The sequence below is a fragment of the Natator depressus genome, chromosome 7 (genome assembly GCF_965152275.1).
Source record: "Natator depressus isolate rNatDep1 chromosome 7, rNatDep2.hap1, whole genome shotgun sequence".
In the NCBI taxonomy this organism is placed as follows: domain Eukaryota; kingdom Metazoa; phylum Chordata; order Testudines; family Cheloniidae; genus Natator; species Natator depressus.
In genome coordinates, this window is record NC_134240.1 from 64,294,350 (window position 1) to 64,315,125 (window position 20,776).

The window sequence follows — 20,776 nt, forward strand, 5'->3', positions numbered from 1 at the left end:
TGCCTGATCAGGCAAAGCGACCGCACAGGCAAACCCTTAAACTCACACAAAAAGAAAAGGAGTACTTGTGGCACCTTAGAGACTAACAAATTTATTTGAGCATAAGCTTTCGTGAGCTACAGCTCACTTCATCGGATGCATACTGTGGAAAGTATAGAAGATCTTTTTATACACAAAAAGCATGAAAAAATGGGTGTTTACCACTACAAAAGGTTTTTTCTCCCCCCACCCCACTCTCCTGCTGGTAATAGCTTATCTAAAGTGATCACTCTCCTTACAATGTGTATGATAATCAAGTTGGGCCATTTCCAGCACAAATCCAGGTTTTCTCCCCCCACACACACACACAAACCCACTCTCCTGTTGGTAATAGCTGGACTTTACTAAAACTAGACAAGCCATTTACAACACACACTTTGCTTCTCTACAAAAGAAAAAGGACACTAAACTTTCTAAACTACTACATGCCACAAGGGGCCACAGCAATGGTTCCCTCAACCCACACAGCAATATTGTTAACCTGTCCAACTATACTCTTAGCCCAGCAGAAGCAGCTGTCCTATCTCGGGGCCTCTCCTTCTGCCCCTCCACCCCCACGAACATGATACAGTTCTGTGGTGACCTAGAATCCTATTTTTGACATCTCCGACTCAAGGAATATTTCGAACACACCTCTGAACAACATACCAATCCCTACCAACACTACAAAAAGAAGGATTCTAGGTGGACTCCTCCTGAAGGTCGAGACAGCAGACTGGACTTCTACATAGAGTGCTTCCACCGACGTGCACGGGCTGAAATTGTGGAAAAGCAGCATCACTTGCCCCATAACCTCAGCCGTGCAGAACACAATGCCATCCACAGCCTCAGAAACAACTCTGACATCATAATCAAAAAGGCTGACAAAGAAGGTGTTGTTGTCATCATGAATAGGTCGGAATATGAACAAGAGGCTGCTCGGCAGCTCTCCAACACCACTTTCTACAAGCCATTACCCTCTGATCCCACTGAGAGTTACCAAAAGAAACTACAGCATTTGCTCAAGAAACTACCAGAAAAAGCACAAGATCAAATCCGCCCAGACACACCCCTGGAACCCCGACCTGGGATATTCTATCTACTACCCAAGATCCATAAACCTGGAAATCCTGGGCGCCCCATCATCTCAGGCATTGGCACCCTGACAGCAGGATTGTTTGGCTATGTAGACTCCCTCCTCACGCCCTACGCTACCAGCACTCCCAGCTACCTTCGAGACACCCCTGACTTCCTGCGGAAACTACAATCCATCGGTGATCTTCCTGATAACACCATCCTGGCCACTATGGATGTGGAAGCCCTCTACACCAACATTCCACACAAAGATGGACTACAAGCCGTCAAGAATACTATCCCCGATAATGTCACGGCTAACCTGGCGGCTGAACTTTGTGACTTTGTCCTTACCCATAACTATTTTACATTTGGGGACAATGTATACCTTCAAATCAGCGGCACTGCTATGGGTACCCGCATGGCCCCACAGTATGCCAACATTTTTATGGCTGACTTAGAACAACGCTGCCTCAGCTCTCGTCCCCTAACGCCCCTACTCTACTTGCGCTATATTGATGACATCTTCATCATCTGGACCCATGGAAAAGAAGCCCTTGAGGAATTCCACCATGATTTCAACAATTTCCATCCCACCATCAACCTCAGCCTGGACCAGTCCACACAAGAGATCCACTTCCTGGAAACTATGGTGCTAATAAGCGATGGTCACATAAACACCACCCTATACTGGAAACCTACTGACCGCTATTCCGACCTACATGCCTCCAGCTTTCATCCAGACCACACCACACGATCCATTGTCCACAGCCAAGCTCTGCAATACAACCGCATTTGCTCCAACCCCTCAGACAGAGACAAACACCTACAAGATCTCTATCAAGCATTCTTACAACTACAATACCCACCTGCGGAAGTGAAGAAACAGATTGATAGAGCCAGAAGAGTATCCAGAAGTCACCTACTACAGGACAGGCCTAACAAAGAAAATAACAGAACGCCACTAGCCGTCACCTTCAGCCCCCCACTAAAACCCCTCCAACGCATTATTTAGGATCTACAACCTATTCTGAAGGATGACCCAACACTCTCACAAATCTTGGGAGACAGGCCAGTCCTTGCCTACTGACAGCCCCCCAACCTGAAGCAAATACTCACCAGCAACCACATACCACACAACAGAACCACTAACCCAGGAACCTATCCTTGCAACAAAGCCCGTTGCCAACTGTGCACACATATCTATTCAGGGGACACCATCACAGGGCCTAATAACATCAGCCACACTATCAGAGGCTCGTTCACCTGCACATCCACCAATGTGATATATGCCATCATGTGCCAGCAATGCCCCTCTGCCATGTACATTGGTCAAACTGGACAGTCTCTACGTAAAAGAATAAATGGACACAAATCAGATGTCAAGAATTATAACATTCATAAGCCAGTCGGAGAACACTTCAATCTCTCTGGTCACGCGATTACAGACATGAAAGTTGCAATATTACAACAAAAAAACTTAAAAACCAGACTCCAGCGAGAGACTGTTGAATTGGAATTCATTTGCAAATTGGATACAACTAACTTAGGCTTGAATAGAGACTGGGAGTGGCTAAGTCATTATGCAAGGTAACCTATTTCCCCTTGTTTTTTCCTTACCCCTCCCCACTGTTCCTCAGACGTTCTTGTTAAACCCTGGATTTGTGCTGGAAATGGCCCACCTTGATTATCATACACATTGTAAGGAGAGTGATCACTTTAGATAAGCTATTACCAGCAGGAGAGTGGGGTCGGGGGAGAAAAAACCTTTTGTAATGGTAAACACCCATTTTTTCATGCTTTGTGTGTATAAAAAAGATCTTCTATACTTTCCACAGTATGCATCCGATGAAGTGAGCTGTAGCTCACGAACGCTTATGCTCAAATAAATTTGTTAGTCTCTAAGGTGCCACAAGTACTCCTTTTCTTTTTGCGAATACAGACTAACACGGCTGTTACTCTAAACTCACACAGAACCTCACTGAAGTCATTTGGGACACAAGGATCTGGATCAGGACATTAAATGTTGACTGTTGTTCCACACTTAGCAAGTTGGTCACCCCGTGCTCCACATTCTGAAATAAGGAGCTTTGATGAGAGAAACTCACAATCCACTTTCCTGTGATTGTACTGAAAGGCTACAAGAGTGTCTATGTTTTTCAGCGTAGGATTCCACAGAGGACTTTCCTGTTCAGAAAATTTAAGTTGCAAGCTAGATTGATTTAAAAGGTCCTTTAAGAGGACTTACAGTAGTGCCTCACACACCTTCTCTATTGCAGACCAACATGCAACTGTTAGAGAGAGGTTATGTTTAGACCTAGTGAAATCTCTAAATTTTCATAGGGAATCTACATTTAGGGTTATATACTGCATGCAGGAATCCCACAGGCATCAGCCTTGGGTATGTGGATCAATATTAAACAGCACAAAGCTCCTTATCACAGTTGTTGCTTCAATTGTGCTACACTGGGAAAAAGTGTGATGTCTAATGGTTTCCATAGTAACACTTACACGTACGTGATGTGATGGTGTAATCCAGTGTTATATTAGAGCACGTCACTTTAGATTTTGCTTTTTATTTTTTTCTTTGTCAAACATATTTGTTGCAAAAGCCAGTGGATGGTGCTCGGTCAGAATAGTGATTAACTCAAGGTCCGCTAAAGGGCTTTTTGTTTGCCTTTTAAAGCACTATCCATATCTTTTATATTTTGGATTTGTGTCTATTTTTATCATCTACATTTTTAAAATTGAAATGAATTTGGTAATGAATTAGGAGCTATGGAGACTGAAAGCACATTTTTCTCCACAGCAGATGTATGGCCTGGGCAACAGTGAGCATCTCAATGCAGGTGCCTAATTGCTATTCTGGAATGAACTGCTAAAGGATTGAAGGTAGTTCTACCTTCAAGTCCCTTTCCCTCCTTGACCTCTCTGATGACATCTTCACATCACAACTGGAAACTTGCCCACTAGAAACAGAACTCAGACTCAGCAGGTAGTTTCATACAGTCAACCAGAAGATGGTAATGTCTCAGTCACTACCAACTTTGGCCAGGTTTGACCTCTGGCCTAAAAGCAAAATGCTCTGTAGTTCACTATTAATCTGATGAGCCATCCAATCCTCTTCTGTTCATTTGCTTCTGTTTAGTACATATTAAAAAGAGAGGCAAGACAAGCTTTGTATAGGCAGCTTTGAACCAAGGACGCTCCCACCTTACAGATATGTGCATATCTAACATACAGGTGTATAACTGATATATCTGGATATTTGGGTTTTCTAGAGGGGTGTCTACAGATTCAGATGTCACTACCTAAAAAGCTAAAATGTCTGTCTATATGTTATATAGAGCTGATCCAAAAATGGGGCTTCCTCTTCCAGAGAAATTTTTGACTTTTCATTGGAAAACTTTTTCCAGTTTAAGGTTTGGTTTGTGGATGAAAATTCTAACATTTTTAAGGAAAACAGATACTTCATGAAAATGTTAGTTTCACTGAAAATCCAGTTTGCCCATCAAAAACAGTTGACAGAATTTTTTTCAACCTAACACTATGTGATTTTTAAAAAATCTACTGAAATAAGTGGCTTAAGTTAATTGCAAAGGGGAGTTTTATAGTTAGTGGTTAGTTAATAATTTCAATCGATGTCCCAGTGATTTGCTATTTATAGTAGTCATATGTGGGTGGAGCAAATTCCCCAAAACATCTGTTTTTAGAGAAACAGCTGTCAATGCTATGGACTGGGCTGTCGCAAAGATGGGCCATACCAGAAGGAGCTCTGGGAGACATAATAACTAAGGCAATAATGCCCTCTGAGGATCCAGGGAACACAGATAAAGTAGCCTTCTAGAGGGCACTCTGCGCCTGGCCACCTCCACAAAAGGACTCCCATTGGGCCCACTCCCTGTCTTGCATACCCATGCAATCCCTGCGGGAAAGACATTCTACATGTCCTCTCTTTCCATTGCAAACCTGTGCAAGGGCCAGCCAGTCTGTCTGATTAGCTTGTTTGTAAGTTAACTAGTATATAACCAAACACTCTGAAGGTAGAGTAGTGTCATTCAGGAACACAGGCATTGCCAGTAGCAGGTTCATCTAATCCAGTATCTATCAAGTGACCAGTACCAGATACTTCAAAAGAAGTTCCAAGAAAACCTGTAATGGACACTTATGTCCACGGAGGAGGTGGTTCCATCCTAACCTCAGATGGGTAGTGATCACTTTATGCCATGAAGCACAAGGGATTATATCCCTTATTTTTTTAATCCCACCAAATGTAATTATGTAAACTACACAATACAAATGTAATTCTTATTAGAATCTTTTTATTGTATTGCCATACATAATAGCAAGTAAAATGACCAGACTCCAATCCACTTTATTCCTATCTCATGTTCTCCCATTTTAAATACTAATTTAGGAACGGAAGAGGTTTGCCAAAGAAGACAGAGAAAAAGCAAACCATACTCAAGAACCAATCCTAATTCTTAATAAGAAAACAGCTACTTACTACTTAAGATGGAGCGCTAAACACAAGACACTGAGAAACAAACAGCATTTTACAACTCTCTAAAAACAAGACTAAAGGCATTGTTGCAAAATTAAAATTAAAATGTGTAACTTGTTAGATACAGAACAAACAAACAAAAATAGTGGCCAGAAATTGCAAGTGACTTTAAGATTGTCTGAAGTACTGATTAACACAGATCAGAATTTACATCATGCTCTCTGGCAGACTGGAAAAAAAAAGTAAGAAATAAATAAATTTTGCCATCTTTCAAATTAAGTTACAGTCCAAAATAAATTGTAACTTCAAGAGTTATTAACAAAAATTGAGAGTATTTATTTCATATTACTATGCAACAGTTTTGAATTTTGAAAAGCATTCTATTGGATATTATCATTCCCTTCTCTCTTGTTGTACCCATCCCTAAGAAAAGTAAAATGTAGCCGCCACACATTTTGTATCACCTAAAGGGTTAAATACAATGCGTTCAATATTTTTTTGAAGTCCAAAACCAAGAATTAACCACAATGCAGTTAAAAATTAAAAAGCAAGAAAAAGAACTGTAGCTCCATACAATGCATCTGCTAAAAAGAGCTAGATCCACAAAGTGAATCTGACAGAGTCCTGCAGGAATATTAAGTACAGGGCTTTAAACTGGGGTTCTAAGGAAAAGCATACGGTATCTCATTTGCTGCTATTGGAATAACAGGTGATGGAATTCCTGGAATCTGCATGAACTTAATGTACTGATCAGCTGCTGACAAAGTAATTCTGCTCCCTGTGACTTTTAATACATGGACAAATTATTTGGTATAAGTCATAGAAGTCAGAGATGAAAAAGATTTATTAGAACACTGTGACAACTCCTTCTGTAGATGCAAGGAGTAGGATATTTTAACTCTGCCCCACCAGAGGAGAAGGAAAGGGGACATACTAGGGAGGAAGGGTCTCAACACAGTTGCTTCTCATGCCAAACAGTACCTCTGCTGGGGGTTCAAAGTAGAGGACATAATATACATGTGAATGTGTGCATAGTCACACGTCTGTTGCGACAGCCTTTGCCAAGTGGCCATGGGGCATATGGCTTATGCAGAAGTTTAAGGGGGTTTCATTTGTCATTTCAGCTGGTATCTATTGCAGGCTCCTTTTCTAGCATTTGCAGTACAATCACGCACTCTTTGTGCACTCAGAACTCTCAATGAAATCAGTAGGACTACTGAATGTGCCAGTAATGCAGGACTGAGGCCTTGCTAATTATTCTTTACCAAATGCTAGAAAACCTGCACAAATTTAATAGGTGCATCCTAAAAAAGGTGCACATCTCCCCCTGCCTGCAGAGTCCTCCACTGTCCTCCCTAACCTCTTCCACAGACAGATCGTCATAGAGCTGGCTATTTTAGCTCCAAGATGTGTAAGCTCCTGGCTTACTACTGGATGAGGATTTGTCCTGCACAAGTAAGTAAGCCCTGAGACAACTCAAACATAAAAGGTTCAGACCAGTGGTGACAGACAATTATTTAACTCAATAAACATATTTGGCCTGTTTGAAATGGATGTTTAGAAGACAATGTAGATTTGCCTTTCCTAACTTTCCTTAAGAGATACATGAGCTGCTTTAACTGACCATCTCCAAAAAACGGATTGTCGGTCCAAGGACATTTATGAATGCACTATAATAAACAATTTGCTAGAAGGTGGCTTGCTCTAGCTTTTGAATCTCATGGGTGAAGAAGTAGGCGATGATGTCAATCACCTCTTAGGATTTTCTGTATCCTTTGTGCCTTCTGTGGCTCATCACCACAAGCAGAGAAGGAGACTAAAAATATAGAGGGGAAACTCTAGACAAATCTAACTAGATACCCCTCTCTTGGGAATTTGGTTTTTCCTTTCATAGGAACCGGTATTTTCCAAAACACATGTTTATTGTCATAAAATACAACTAAGCTCTATGAGCACACCTGGCAAATCTCTCCTTCCACAAGCTCACATTTCAGTTACCTTGTAGATTTCTTGTTTAATAAAAGTATCTCCGCTGTCTGGTATTTTTTCTGTGAGTAAGACCTGAGTTAAAAGTTTTATTTTACCCCATCTATTTAATTGCCACATTTTCCACTGGTAGCACAATTATTATAAACCCAGATTATTTCCAACTGAAATTAAGAGATTCTTCTTTATGCAACTTTACCATAAACTACCTGAACACCCCAAGAAAGATATTAATGAACTGTATCACATTTCCCAAGATGTTACATGATTACCTTACTTTATAATTTTTTCCAATTTCCAGTAAAAAACAAAAAACCCTCTTGTGCAGCCAGGTTGTGCCAGATCATATGGGGGGTGGGGGGGCAGGCAGCACACTAGTCAAAGCAAGTTAGCAACCTAGCAACCATATATTAAAAGGTGTGTGTTCTTGTGAGTATTTGTGTGCCAGGAATAACTAAAGCAGATATTATTCCATGTGTAATCCAAAAAATGTGAAAAGGGAAGGGGAGAAACTCCAGCTGCCAGTCTATTTTGGGGTCTTAAATTGCCTGTCAAAATCCACTTTAGCAAATTCAAAGCCTTAACACTTTCTGTCCCATTTCTCTCAAATAAAAAAAAAGGGGGGGGGGAGATCACGATAATCTGTGTTTAGCCAGGATCCTAGTTTGGGTTTTGAAGACGACCTCAGAGAAGCTGAAGTGTTCACTGCACTACTTCCCATCTGGTAAGGTGTAAATGGTGGCAGGACTCCAATGCACCTTTAAGTGCTACATCCTGGCGAAATTATAGAAGAAAATCTGATCCAGTGCAGTTACTTACAAATTTACAAAACACATCTACATTTACCACACCAAAGAGAAGCCCAAGAGAGGCGCTTGCTCCTATGGACCTAGCCTCAAGAGAAATGAATTCTACCAAGTTTTTCCTTCTTGGTGCCATGGAAGAAAACAACTTAATTCAGCAAAGAACAACCAGCACCACCAAACTATCGCTCTCCCTGAGAGGTCTCTCTAGTCGAGGGGAGGGTCATCTTAGGGGCCATCTCCGCGGAACTGTCCCGCTATGTCAAAAGGCAGCATTGACCTGGCCGGCAGACAGCAGGGGGGAACTCTCCTGTCACCAGCCGCTGAAGATGGAGCTGTCTCTGTGGAAACATTTCCTAACGTGACACGGAACAGAGCCACCCTACAATACTCAGCCGCGGCTCCTCTCACGGAGTCTAAAAGGCGACCCTACCACAACACCGCCATTCGATCAACGCTTCAGGGCGCGACCCTACAATAAACAGCAAACAACCCTCGCCTTCGCTCCCCGCTCCCCAGCGCCTTGGAGACCCGCTGAAACCGCCCCCACAGACGGGGCACCCTCCCCCCACCGCCAGGGGGAGGGGGGCTCACCTTGTTTTTGACCCCGCAGTGACAGCAGACGGTCCACAGGTACTTGAGGGTCCTCCAGAGCAGGATGATAAAGAGCCCGCCAAAGAACGTGACCATGGACGAGGCGAGGAAAGCCCACCACATGCGCTGGCCGCGGCTATCGCAGGGCACCTCCATGGTCACCGGGATGATGAGCGCATCCATCTTGGGCACGCTGACCGGGGACGAGGACGAGTCCGTGTTGAGATTGCCGGCGCTGATGCTGTTACTCATTCTAACGCCGCCGCTGCCTCCCGAGGCGCTGCTGCTGCTGCTGCTGGCGACGCCGCTGCCATTTGCCATAGCTAACAACGAGCAGGGCGCGCGGGAGCTCCGGAGAGCTCCCCCCGCCGCCAGCGCCCCCCCAAACACCCCTCACCAGCCATGCCGCGCAGTCCCTGGGCCCCCCGGCCGATGCCAAATGTCCCCCTCCTCCTGCTGCTGTGGAGAGGAGATGCCCGGCCCCCCTGCCTCCTCTTCCTCCCAGATACACAGCCCCCACCCCACCCCCCAAATCGCAACCCCCACGTCCACCAAGCTAACGCCTGCGAGCCACCCGCGCCTTCTCCAAGGTACCCAGAGCCGCACTCCCCATCCCCCAGTGGGTCTCTTCCAGCTTCTGCCTCGGCTCTCCGCGGCGGTGGTTTATTGGTAGCAGTCTTGAACTTGTTTATTATTAATAATCAACCCCCTCCCCCGCACACACCCTCCTCCTCCAAGTCCAGCCCCTTCCGCGCCTCTCCCCACTCTCTCCTGGCAGCAGCCTCCTGGGGATCCTAATTCATCCTCCACTTGCCCATCTGCGCTCGTGCTGCTGCTGCCGCCTCCTCCTCGCCCATCCTTCAGGGTCCTCCTCCAGGGCTGAGGCGGCGGCTGCTGCTCCGCCCGGCACGCGGCCACGCACCAGCCCCCCGCTGCCCCGGCCGGGTTTGTCTGCGCCTCCCTCTCGGCTCCTCTTCTACCTGCCAGCGGCAGCCGCCGGCGGGAGACGCGCTTTCGCAGCCCCTGCGACGCGTGTGGCCCGGGCTCCGCGGGGTGACGAGCGCATGAAGGAGACCCCGGGGGGCTTTCCCCCGCCCGGGACTCGGCGGCGGCTGGAGCAGAGGATGCTGAGCTCAGGAGAGCTGCGGCTGCCGCTTCCCCGTGGTCGCGGTGCGGCCGCGGCTCGGCGCTTTCCACCCTCCGAGCTTCCTCCTCCCGCGCGCTCCGCTCTCCGGCTTGGCCCGGGCGCCCCCGCTCCGGTGAAGCCGCCGACTGGGCTGGATGAGGCGCGAGAGAGACACAATTTACAGGTAGCAGCGAGGCGGGGCCACGCTCAGCCCGAGCCCTGCCCGCCCAACAAGTCCTGCTCGCCGAGCCGAGACCATTGCTGCCCGCTCCCCAGCTCCGGGGCGCGGATCGCCTGAGCCAAGATGGGGATGGACGGATGGAGAGAAGGAGGGAGGGGGAGCATGGGGAGGGTGCAAACAAAATCCCCCCCACGCTTAAAAGCCAATGTGCTCTTGGCTGGTTTGGTGACTGCCGTGACGTACCGGCTAACGCACGGTGCCTGTCATGTCTCTGTGTCTCGCTCCCCCCGCCCCCCCCCATTCGGCTAATGCGATTTATTTCCAATACAGATGTTTTCCATCCTCTCTCTGTACAGCAGATCGTAGTGACTGGAATGCGAAATGGGGGGCAGAGAGAGACACACACCGAGAGAGAGATGGGACTGGGCAGCGGAGCTGCTGTTAGCTTGCTCGGGTGCCATTCCTCCTGTTTATTCCTCCATCTCCCTCCCTGGAAGCAGCGAGGCCAGGGCATTTAACCAGGCGCAGCAAGACTAAGAGGGAGAGTAGGGGCGTTAATCCTGCTAGGGGGGCGCGGGGGTAGAAGCGAGGATTTCTGCCCTGTTTAATCTAATCAGAATCTTAATGCGGAGCTAAGAGGTGTTGGGGGGGGGGGGGGGGGGAGGAAGGGGTTATGTGTGAGGAGGAGGGGCAGAGAAGGGAGAGAAACAGATCTTCCAAACGCCGGTGGCTGGTTGAGTTGCAGCAGCAGGTGCCAGAAGATACGGGGAGGAGTTGCTGTTTCCAAAGCTCGCTGGAAAAAAACCCCAGTGAATTGAACATGGGGAAACTGGGGGGAGGGGGAAGGAGGGGGGGGGTCTTTCCCATGCGTTACAAACATTGTAAATGGCTGCATTGCCCAGGTGCCTCCATGAAATGTAATCTAGCGCCACTCAGAAAAGAAACAACAAAATCTGCTCTGACCCTGACGCTTTTCGTCTGCCCATTGCAAAGAAGCTCAAGATTTAAAAAATGGTTTTAATCCCCCTTCGACACATGCTCCGCTCACCCTGTTGTCTGCCCAACGTGCTAGGCAGATTTTGCTGTCATCTCTCCAAGGCTAAAACACCAAAGTCTGTGCATGCATGACATTTCCCCAGCAGATCTGTTTATTGGTCGTGTATAGAGCCACCATTATAAAATAATCATTACTTAACCTCTGACCGTAATGGTGTCCGTTTCTGTATCTGTCATGGAGACTTTTTAAAAATCGAAATAACCACATTTCAAGACTGCATTAAGCTTTTCTACAGGGTTGCTTTTGAAAAACACACTACCTGACCACTAAAATACATAGTGCAATTTGATCCAGGGGGGTAAGTGTATTATTGTAGTTTGCTCCTGTACATCTCCCATATTCAACCAGAGAGGTGGCTTCTTCTCACTGGTAGTCTGATAACTTTCTTCTGTATGTAGGAGGGGTCATCACAATAAATACAGAGATCGTGGTATGTTAGGAAGTACTACACACCTGGCCCCTTAGGAAACTGGCTAATGGACAGATATTTAACATCTGGGAACTAGAGGATTAGCAAGGATTACTGTGACAAGGATGAAGGGGGGGGCGTTCTTCTGGCTGGAAAGTGGGTCAGGTTGTGAAGCGCTCTCCCCTGATACACACAGTCCCAGATTATGGTGGTGACAGTGGCTTTCCCCCTTTCTTACCAGTTATTGACTGCTCGCAGATGTTTAAAAACCCACAGAGGGGACAGCTGGTGCTGCAATGATGTAATTATTAGATAATCCCACCCTTGAACTAGGACTAGAACTGTGATAATAACTCAATTGCCAGAGGCATCTGGGTTAGAGATGAAGAAGAGAGCTCCCTTTAACAGGGGTTATACATACATAGGAATCCGTATACACATCAGGAAAAAGCAACCACCTATGGAGTAGAGCAGAGATGGTTATGTACCAGTGCACAGCTACTCCTCCATACTTGATTTTTCAGAAGTGTAAGTGGAAACTGTAGGTCACCAACACCTTTGGAAACGGGTCAGAGGATTACCAATGAAGGTCCCTGAACACTGGAATGTGCTGTGCAGACTGGCCTGGTCTTTCTAAGCAGCAGTTCCCACACCTACAAAGAATCCTCTTTTTAAAAGAGTGGGATCAGGATAGATCTTAACAGGCACTAAACCCTAATTAAAGCTGGTTTTTAAACATTAATTTCCTTAGCCTATTCACACTCCCTTTGAACTTCTTTGTATGAATATTCTAGCACGCAGTTCATTGTGAATACTTGTGAAAAGTTAATTTTAGGCTTCTGCTAGCCAAATATTCATATAACATAACTAACAGAACAGTGCATAGGGAACTGTAAGTTGTAATTTCATACTTAATATCCAGTTTGAAATCCTTCCTGCTGTTTAGTTACATATGCTCACAATCCTGCAAAGACTTATGCACATGCTAAACTTCACCCTCTGTGTAAACCAACTGACTTCAAATGATGTGATTTAGGTAATCAGTTAACAGAGTAAATGGCTAATTTTGAATATTTGCTTTGAATTCTTCATAAGTGATCTGTGAACAAGAACTACGGTATGAAGAAACTTATGAGTATTGCAAACCACAAATAAATCAGATAATTTTACAGTTAGTTCATGGATCTGTGAATGCATAGAAATAAAATTTGTAATGAATTATTCAGACTGTCCAGCTTTAGATCAAGAAAAGCCACTTCTTTTGAAACATTTTAAAAAAATATATAATCCGTTTAGAAAAAAAGCGTACAGAAGCTGCAAGCTTAATTGACTGTGTTAACAACTGCACTTGAAGTTGTATTCAAAGCAAACAAGGTATTTAAGGCTACATTTTCTGGAGTCATCTATTCTGAGTAAACATAAACCCATATATAAGTTCCTTTACTTCGTATTTCAACAAAGATGACCTGAAAAACTTATTTAAAAACACTAGCAGTTATGTAAACATCTCTAATGAATACTGTATTTTTTTTACTCTGTCTGCGGCTACCAAGTAATAAGATCTTGGACATGATCCTGACAGGGTGATATAAATCAAGATGGTCTCGTTTTGGAAAGCAATAATGTAGCAGCCAGAAAACAAGTCTTCTTTATGTAAAACAGTTCCCTCTTGTGGATATTCTGTGTACAGTATCTCAGATGGAAAGTATTTAAAGTATTCCTCAAAAGCTAGAGATCTTTTTTTTAACCTGCCAAAATCCAAATTAGAGATGTTCCCAGCAAACAGGACAATTCTTCTTCTTAGGATTTAAATATATAGGATCAGGAGAAAGGGTGGAGGAAACCAAACCAGCCTATTTTAGTAGAAATATTGCTTTTAAATATTTCTTCATATATCATTAATTATTAAACTAATTAGAAAAACAATATCAACACAAGCAAGAGCCAGAAACAGCTGAAGGACTGTAGCCATGCATAGGTATATATTACAACATTTTTGTCTTATGTTTATAGGAAAGAAGCCTTTTCACATTGCAATGATGGGAACAAAAGAAAGAAGGGGGAAAATATACAATAGAGATGATAGATACAAGAATTTGGAATGTGAGTGTGGATTTCTCACTCACCCCCAAACTCAAATACTGAGCTGGAGTGAACAAGTGGAACTCCCTATACCAAAAAGACCAAATTCATGCCTGGCATAATTCCCATCGGTGTCCATGAAGTTATGCTAGAGATTAAATAAGCCTGGTGTTATTAAAATAAAATAAAACAATAAAATTGAGGCAACGGCCTGCCAAAGACAATCTGCACACCTAGAGGAAAGGTAATTTTAAATGTCATATTTTGCTCTCTACAGTTTAATTTTTACTGTATATAGAGAGGTTTAGGAAAAAACAAGGAAATAGGTAAATGGGAAAGCAAGTGTGACCCTTTACATTTGTTATCCACCCAAATATGAACCAAATTTTACCTAATCAGAGATTGAAGTATGGGAGCTGGGGCTAGGACTCCTAGGCTTGGTCTACATGACATCCTTACTTTGGTATAACTACATCGGTCATGGTTATGAAAAATCCACACCACTAAGCGATGTAGTTATACCAACCTTATGCCCCACCCCTCATGTAGACAGCTCTATGTCAGTGCATAGCTCGCACCTCTCATGGAGGTGGAATTATTAAGCCAATGGGAGAGCTCTCTCACAGCCACACCATTGTAAATGTTCAGTGTGGATCTGCCCCTAGTTTCTATTCCTGTCTATACCACATTATGACATCAGGCAAGTCATTTAGTCTCCCTGGGTGGGATCCACAAAGGTATTTAAGCACCTAAATCCTGGTTTTAGGAGCCACTGTTGTCCACGTAACTCCCACGTGGCTGCTGCCTAATCCTGTAGGCTTCTAAATTCACTGGATGCCTAAATGTTTGCAGTAAAAGTTCCCTAGGAGCCTATGTTTCTGCCACTGAACACGCCTACTGCTGACTCCCTCTAGGCATCTGGTTGCTGTCTGCTGCCTAAATTCCAGAGCTATTCACAGACTAGGAAAGATAGGTGCTCAGCCACCCAAGTCATGTGTGGGTCCCAATCTGGTAGGTGTGCTCAGGAGCCCACCCAGCAGATCAGGCTCCACAGGTGAGTTCACACAAAAGAGCTGGGGGTGGGGATGGACCTCCTTTACAGCCTTTAGCCCAGTAGTTAGGAACTCAGGATGGGAGAGACCCTGCTTCAAGTTTCCCCTTTGCCTGGTAAGAAGGGATTTTAACAGGGATCTGCCACCTCTCAAGCGAGTGCCCTAACCACTAGGCAATGGCATATTCTGACATGTGTATCCCTCAGTCTTTCCTATTAAAGCTGTTCCACTGTAAATAAATACTTGAATAGTTAAATATTGATTGGGCCTGGGGAAGCGTTTCTGACTCTAGAGCCTAGTGGTTAGGGCACTGAGAGGTAGCAAGTCCCTTGTCACAGGGTGCAGTCCTCACCACCAGAATGGCACCTCCTCCATGTCTGTGGTCTGCACATTTGCACGCTGTCTCTACTTCCACCTACAGCTCCTCTTTCAGCTCCCAGAACCACAGCATCCTATTTGCAACTCAGTACTCCGGCTAGGTCATCTGCGTTTCCCCCTTCTGGGGGGGAGGGGCAATCTCTGTCCAACAATCCAGCCCCAATTCCCCACTGGCAAGTGGGGGGAACCCAGGCCCACCCCTATTCTGAACCCCAACCTAGACACCCTGTAAATAGCAGCCTCCTGCTGCTCCTCTGTAACCTCTGTCAATGCTGTTCTATATCCCTGGGCCATTTCCCCATGGCTCCAGCACCTTCTTCATCCTCACCTCAAGGCACTTAGCTGCTCAGTCCCTGGAGCCAGCCCCTGCTCTGTCCAAGATGCTTACAGTTCTTTCAGCCCTGCAGGGGCACAGTCTTTACTCCCTGGGTTCCCAGCAGCAATTGATCCTACTCTACCCAGTTTTTTTAAGTACATCAGAATCAGGAAGCCTGCTGAACAACCATTGGGGCCACTGGACAATCGAGATGCTAAAGGAGCACTCAAGGATGATAAGGCCATTGTGGAGAAACTAAATGAATTCCTTGCATCAGTCTTCACAGCTAAGGATGTGAGGGAGATTCTCAAATCTGAGCCATTCTTTTCAGGTGACAAATCTGAGGAACTGTCCCAGATACTGTCTCCTTCTCATAACTAGGGAATTAAAATGAAATTAATAGGCAGCAGGTTTAAAAACAAACAAAAGGAAGTATTTTTTTCACACAATGCACAGTTAACCTGTGGAACTCCTTGCCATAGGATGTTCTGAAGGCCAAGGCTATAACAGGGTTCAAAAAAACTAGATAAATTCATGGAGGATAGGTCCATCAAAGGCTATTAGCCAGGATGGGCAGGGATGGTGTCCCTAGTCTCTATTTACCAGAAGCTGGGAATGGGCAACAGAGGATGGATCTCTTGATGATTACCTATTCTGTTCATTCCCTCTGGGGCACCTGGCATTGCCACTGAAGACAGGATATTGGGCTAGATGGACCTTTGGTCTGACCCAGAATGGCCATTCTTATATGTACCCTGCAGCTCCTTTTTAGCGGAGCCTGCCATGCCTGGATTGGTTGCTCCCTGGAACTCCTCCCTGATAGTCCAAAGAGGTTGCCTGAAGCACAACCTGCTTAAAGGACTCACCTCCATTGCTCCTTCCAGGACAGGGGTAGACACCCCATCACATCCCTGTTCAAAATCCCTTCTCCTCATCAGACAGAGGGGGACTTGAATCAAGGGGCTCCCACCACTGGGCTAAAGGTAATGAGGGAGGTCCTCCTTCCTCCCCGCCCCCCAGGTATTTTGTGTGAACTTTTGTGCAGGGCCTGAACCAGTGAGCAGCCTCTGGATTGGGTCCTGCATGCGACTTAGGTGGCCAAACACCTTTCTTCTCCAGCTTCATAAATCATAAGCACAGATAATCACCAAACTTCAGGAGAAGGGCAGCGCTTAGTTCACAGCCCTCTTGTTGGCATCTTCCATTAGGTATTGGCTTAAGCAGCTCCCCACCAAGCATGTTGGCTTTGTGGATTGTATTCGAAGGTGCCTATCTCTCCCCATTCATTGTACAGGAAGCCTAAGTGCCTGACTCAGGCTTCGTGGATTGCAACGTTGTTTCTGTGATTGTCTAGGTGCCATGCTGCTCAGTGTCATAATGTCTAGTCCCTTTTATAGATCTGGGGCCCTCTGCTTCAGTTTCCCAATCTGTAAAACTGGAATAATACTTCCTTGTCTCTCATACATGCTGGGAGCCTTAACTAATAGTGTTCACAAAATGCTCAATATCATAAGTACTATATAGCTGCAAAGCATTATATCTTCATATAGGAAAATACCTGGACATTGTGAATAGTGTAGAAAAATGTTCTGTAATTATAATTTAACACAAAATAAACAACACAGTAAATACAAAGAAGTTTATATTACAGAAAATACTACACACCTTAACACTTTGGAAACTGGCTAATTCCCAGGGATTCCTGCCAAAAAGGACAAGGGAAGGGTAAGGTTCCACTTTGTTTTAAAAGTATTCACTGGGCTAGAGAGAGACTGACTCTAAAGCCCCATGGTTCAGGCACTCACCTGGGATGTTGGAGAGTGAGAGCCAAGACCCCACTCCAAATCAGGAAGAGCAGGGACTTGAATCTGGATTTCTGATATCCCACATGAGTATCCTGACCACCAGGCTGTTCTAGGGTGGGTGGGGCTATCTCTCTCTCGACATTTAGAAAGGTCTCATTTTCGTTATGCATTGGACCAAAACAAATGTCAAAACAGTAACATTTTTCACAAAATGAAATTGTTGTTTTTCAGCCAGCCTCTCTTTTGGCCTACTTGAAGTCGGGGGTGCGGGGGAGTAGAACCAGTCTCATTTTACCACACACAGGGAAGATGAAGCGAATGCTTTAAGCCAAAGGGCTCTTAGGAATCCTATGAAACCACAAATGCCATAACTGTTTGCTTCATGGAAGTTTCAAAAAGGTTATATTTAAAACGAGAGTAAGGGTACAATAGCAATAGTGACCAAGCACCTCAGGTACTCTATAAATAAATATTTTTCCAACATAAAACATGTCAGTTTTATGCAGCCATTAGGTATGCAGAGTCCAGATGCGGCAACAAGGGTTGGGTTACCATCAGTGTGATTTCTTACAGCATACACTTTTCTTACCTCGAATCATGGTTTCATCCATGTGAGTGAGTAATTTGTGACCAATTCCCCACTTTGAATTTCTGCTGTCATTGTGGGACAAGCTGAAGGTTTATATTGTGTGTGTGACACAAAACTGATCAAAAATCAAAAGACTAAAGAAAGGAATTATACTAATATTGATGATATTCACTGGTTAAAGGCCTATATCACTGGTTAAGGTCTAACCTGCTATTATTGCAGTCAGTAAAAACTTTGCCTTTGACTTCAAAAGATATAGATCATGTTCTAAATGCACACCCATGTGATTAAGCTAACTTTATATTAATCTCATCCCCTTCTTGCATTGGTAAATGAGGCCATTTTTAAATGTTATTTTTTTGCCTTTACTATGATGGCTACCTTAAGGACACCCATACTGGGTCAGACCAAAGGTCCATCTAGCCCAGTATCCTGTCTTCCAACAGTGGCCAATGCCAGGTGACCTAGAGGGAATGAACAGAACAGGTAATCATCAAGCGATCCATCCCCTGTCACACATTACCAGCTTCTGGCAAATAGAGGCTAGGGACACCATTCCTGCCCATCTTGGCTAATAGCACTTGATGGACCCATCCTCCATGAATTTATCTAGTTCTTTTTTGAACCCTGTTGTAGTCTTGGCCTTCAGAACATCCTCTGGCAAGGAGTTCCACAGGTTAACTGTGCATTGTGTGAAAAAAATACTTCCTTTTGTTTGTTTTAAACCTGCTGCCTATTCATTTCATTTGGTGATACCTGGTTCTTGTGTTATGAGGAGTATATAACAGTTCCTTATTTACTTTCTCTCCACTAGTCATGATTTTATAGACCTCTATCATATTCCTCCTTAGTCGTCTCCTTTCTGAGGTGAAAAGTCCCAGTCTTATTAATCTCTCCTCATATGGCAGCCATTCCATACCCCTAATCATTTTTGTTGCCCTTTTCTGATCCTTTTCCAATTCCAATATATCTTTTTTGAGATGGGGCGCCTACATCTGCATGCAGTATTCAAGATGTGGGCGTACCGTGGATTTATATAGAGGCAATATCATATTTTCATTCTTATCTATCCCATTCTTAATGATTCCCAGTATTCTGTTCGCTTTTTTGACTGCCGCTGCACATTGAATGAATGTTTTCAGAGAACTATCCACAATGACTCCAAGATCTATCTTGAGTGGTGACAGTTGATTTAGACCCCATCATTTTAGATGTATAGTTGGAAATATGTTTTCCAATGTGCATTACTTTAACATTGAATTTCATCTGGCATTTTGTTGCTCAGTTTTGAGAGGTCATTTTGTAGCTCTTCGCAGTCTGCCAGGGACTTAACTATCTTGAGTAGTTTTGTATCATCTGCAAATTTTGCCACCTCACTGTTTACCCCTTTTTCCAGATCATTTATGAATATGTTGAATAGGACTGAGCCCAGTACAGACCCCTCGGGGACACCACTATTTACCTCTCCCCATTCTGAAAACTGACCATTTATACCTACCCTTTTTTCCTATCTTTTAACTAGTTATCAATCCATGAGAGGACCTTCCCTCTTATCCCATGACAGCTTACTTTGCTTAAGAGCCTTTGGTGAGGGACCTTGTCAAGGGCTTTCTGAAAGTCTAAATACACTACATCCACTGGATTCCCCTTATCCACATGCCTGTTGACCCTCTCAAATAGTTCTAGTAGATTGGTGAGGCATGATTTCCCTTTACAAAAACCATGTTGACTCTTCCCCAACAAATTATGTTAATCTATTTGTCTGACAATTTTGTTCTTTACTCAAGTTTCAACAAGTTTGCCCAGTACTGAAGTCAGATTTACTAGCCCCTAATTGCCAGGATCACCTCTGGAGCCCTTTTTAAAAATTGGCATCACTTTAGCTATCCTCCAGTCATTTGGTACAAAAGCTGATTTAAATGATAGGTTACAGAGTACAGTTAATAGTTCTGCAATTTCACATTTGAGTTCCTTCAGAACTCTTGGGTGAATACCATCTGGTCCTGGTGACTTATTACCATTTAGTTTATCAATTTGTTCCAAAACCTCCTCTAATGACACCTCAATCTGGGACAGTTCCTCAGATTTGTCACCTAAAAAGAATGGCTCAGGTTTGGCAATCTCCCTCACATTCTCAACTGTGAAGACCGATGCAAATAATTCATTTAGTTTCTCCACAATGGCCTTATCATCCTTGAGTGCTCCTTTAGCATCTCGATTGTCCAGTGGCCCCACCGGTTGTTTAGCAGGCTTCCTGCTTCTGATGGACTTAAAAAAAAATGTTGCTATTACTTTTTGAGTCTTTGGCTGTTCTTCAAATTCTTTTTTGGCCTTCCTACCTTTCTGTTTTGTTCTTGTGACATGCACAAAAAAGCACTCAACCTTTTAGTCTTTATGCAGGCAAAATCTCTATCAACTTCAGTGAGATTTTTATTGCAATACAAGGTCCAGTGCCAGAACCTTGATTCCACATTTTAAAGCCTACTCCCGATTCAAAGAGAACTGCACAGATGTTAATAACAGTGAGAAATTTTTCCAAAGAAAGAAAGAAAAAGCTTAGTGTAGACACAGCTACAGAAGCAGAAAACTAACTTCCATAATTCTCAGATAGAACTCTTAAACATGTCAAATGTTTGCTTTCTTAAACAGGCCAGATATTCAGCTGGTGTAAATCAGTGTAACACTGACTTTGATGGAGCTGCACTACTTCACACCAGCCGAGGATTTCAGAGCTTTGAAAGTGTAAAATATTAGTTATGTGATTGGGGTATATTTTTCCGTATGTAGAGCTAGTTTGAGAGA

The 20,776-nt window shown here is 44.2% G+C and overlaps 1 protein-coding gene across 10 annotated transcripts in view; it reads right to left on the minus strand.

Annotated features, from left to right (window-relative positions):
* KCNMA1 (potassium calcium-activated channel subfamily M alpha 1) overlaps positions 1-9,315 on the minus strand; it is an 844,585-nt gene extending 835,270 nt beyond the window's left edge. For all 10 annotated transcript variants that reach the window (XM_074958656.1, XM_074958655.1, XM_074958652.1 and 7 more), the window contains exon 1: positions 8,980-9,315. In XM_074958656.1, the coding sequence (XP_074814757.1) occupies positions 8,980-9,300 (321 nt within the window). In that variant the 5' untranslated portion in view covers positions 9,301-9,315. The remainder of the gene's footprint in view (positions 1-8,979) is intronic.
* Between the last annotated feature and the right edge of the window lie 11,461 nt (positions 9,316-20,776).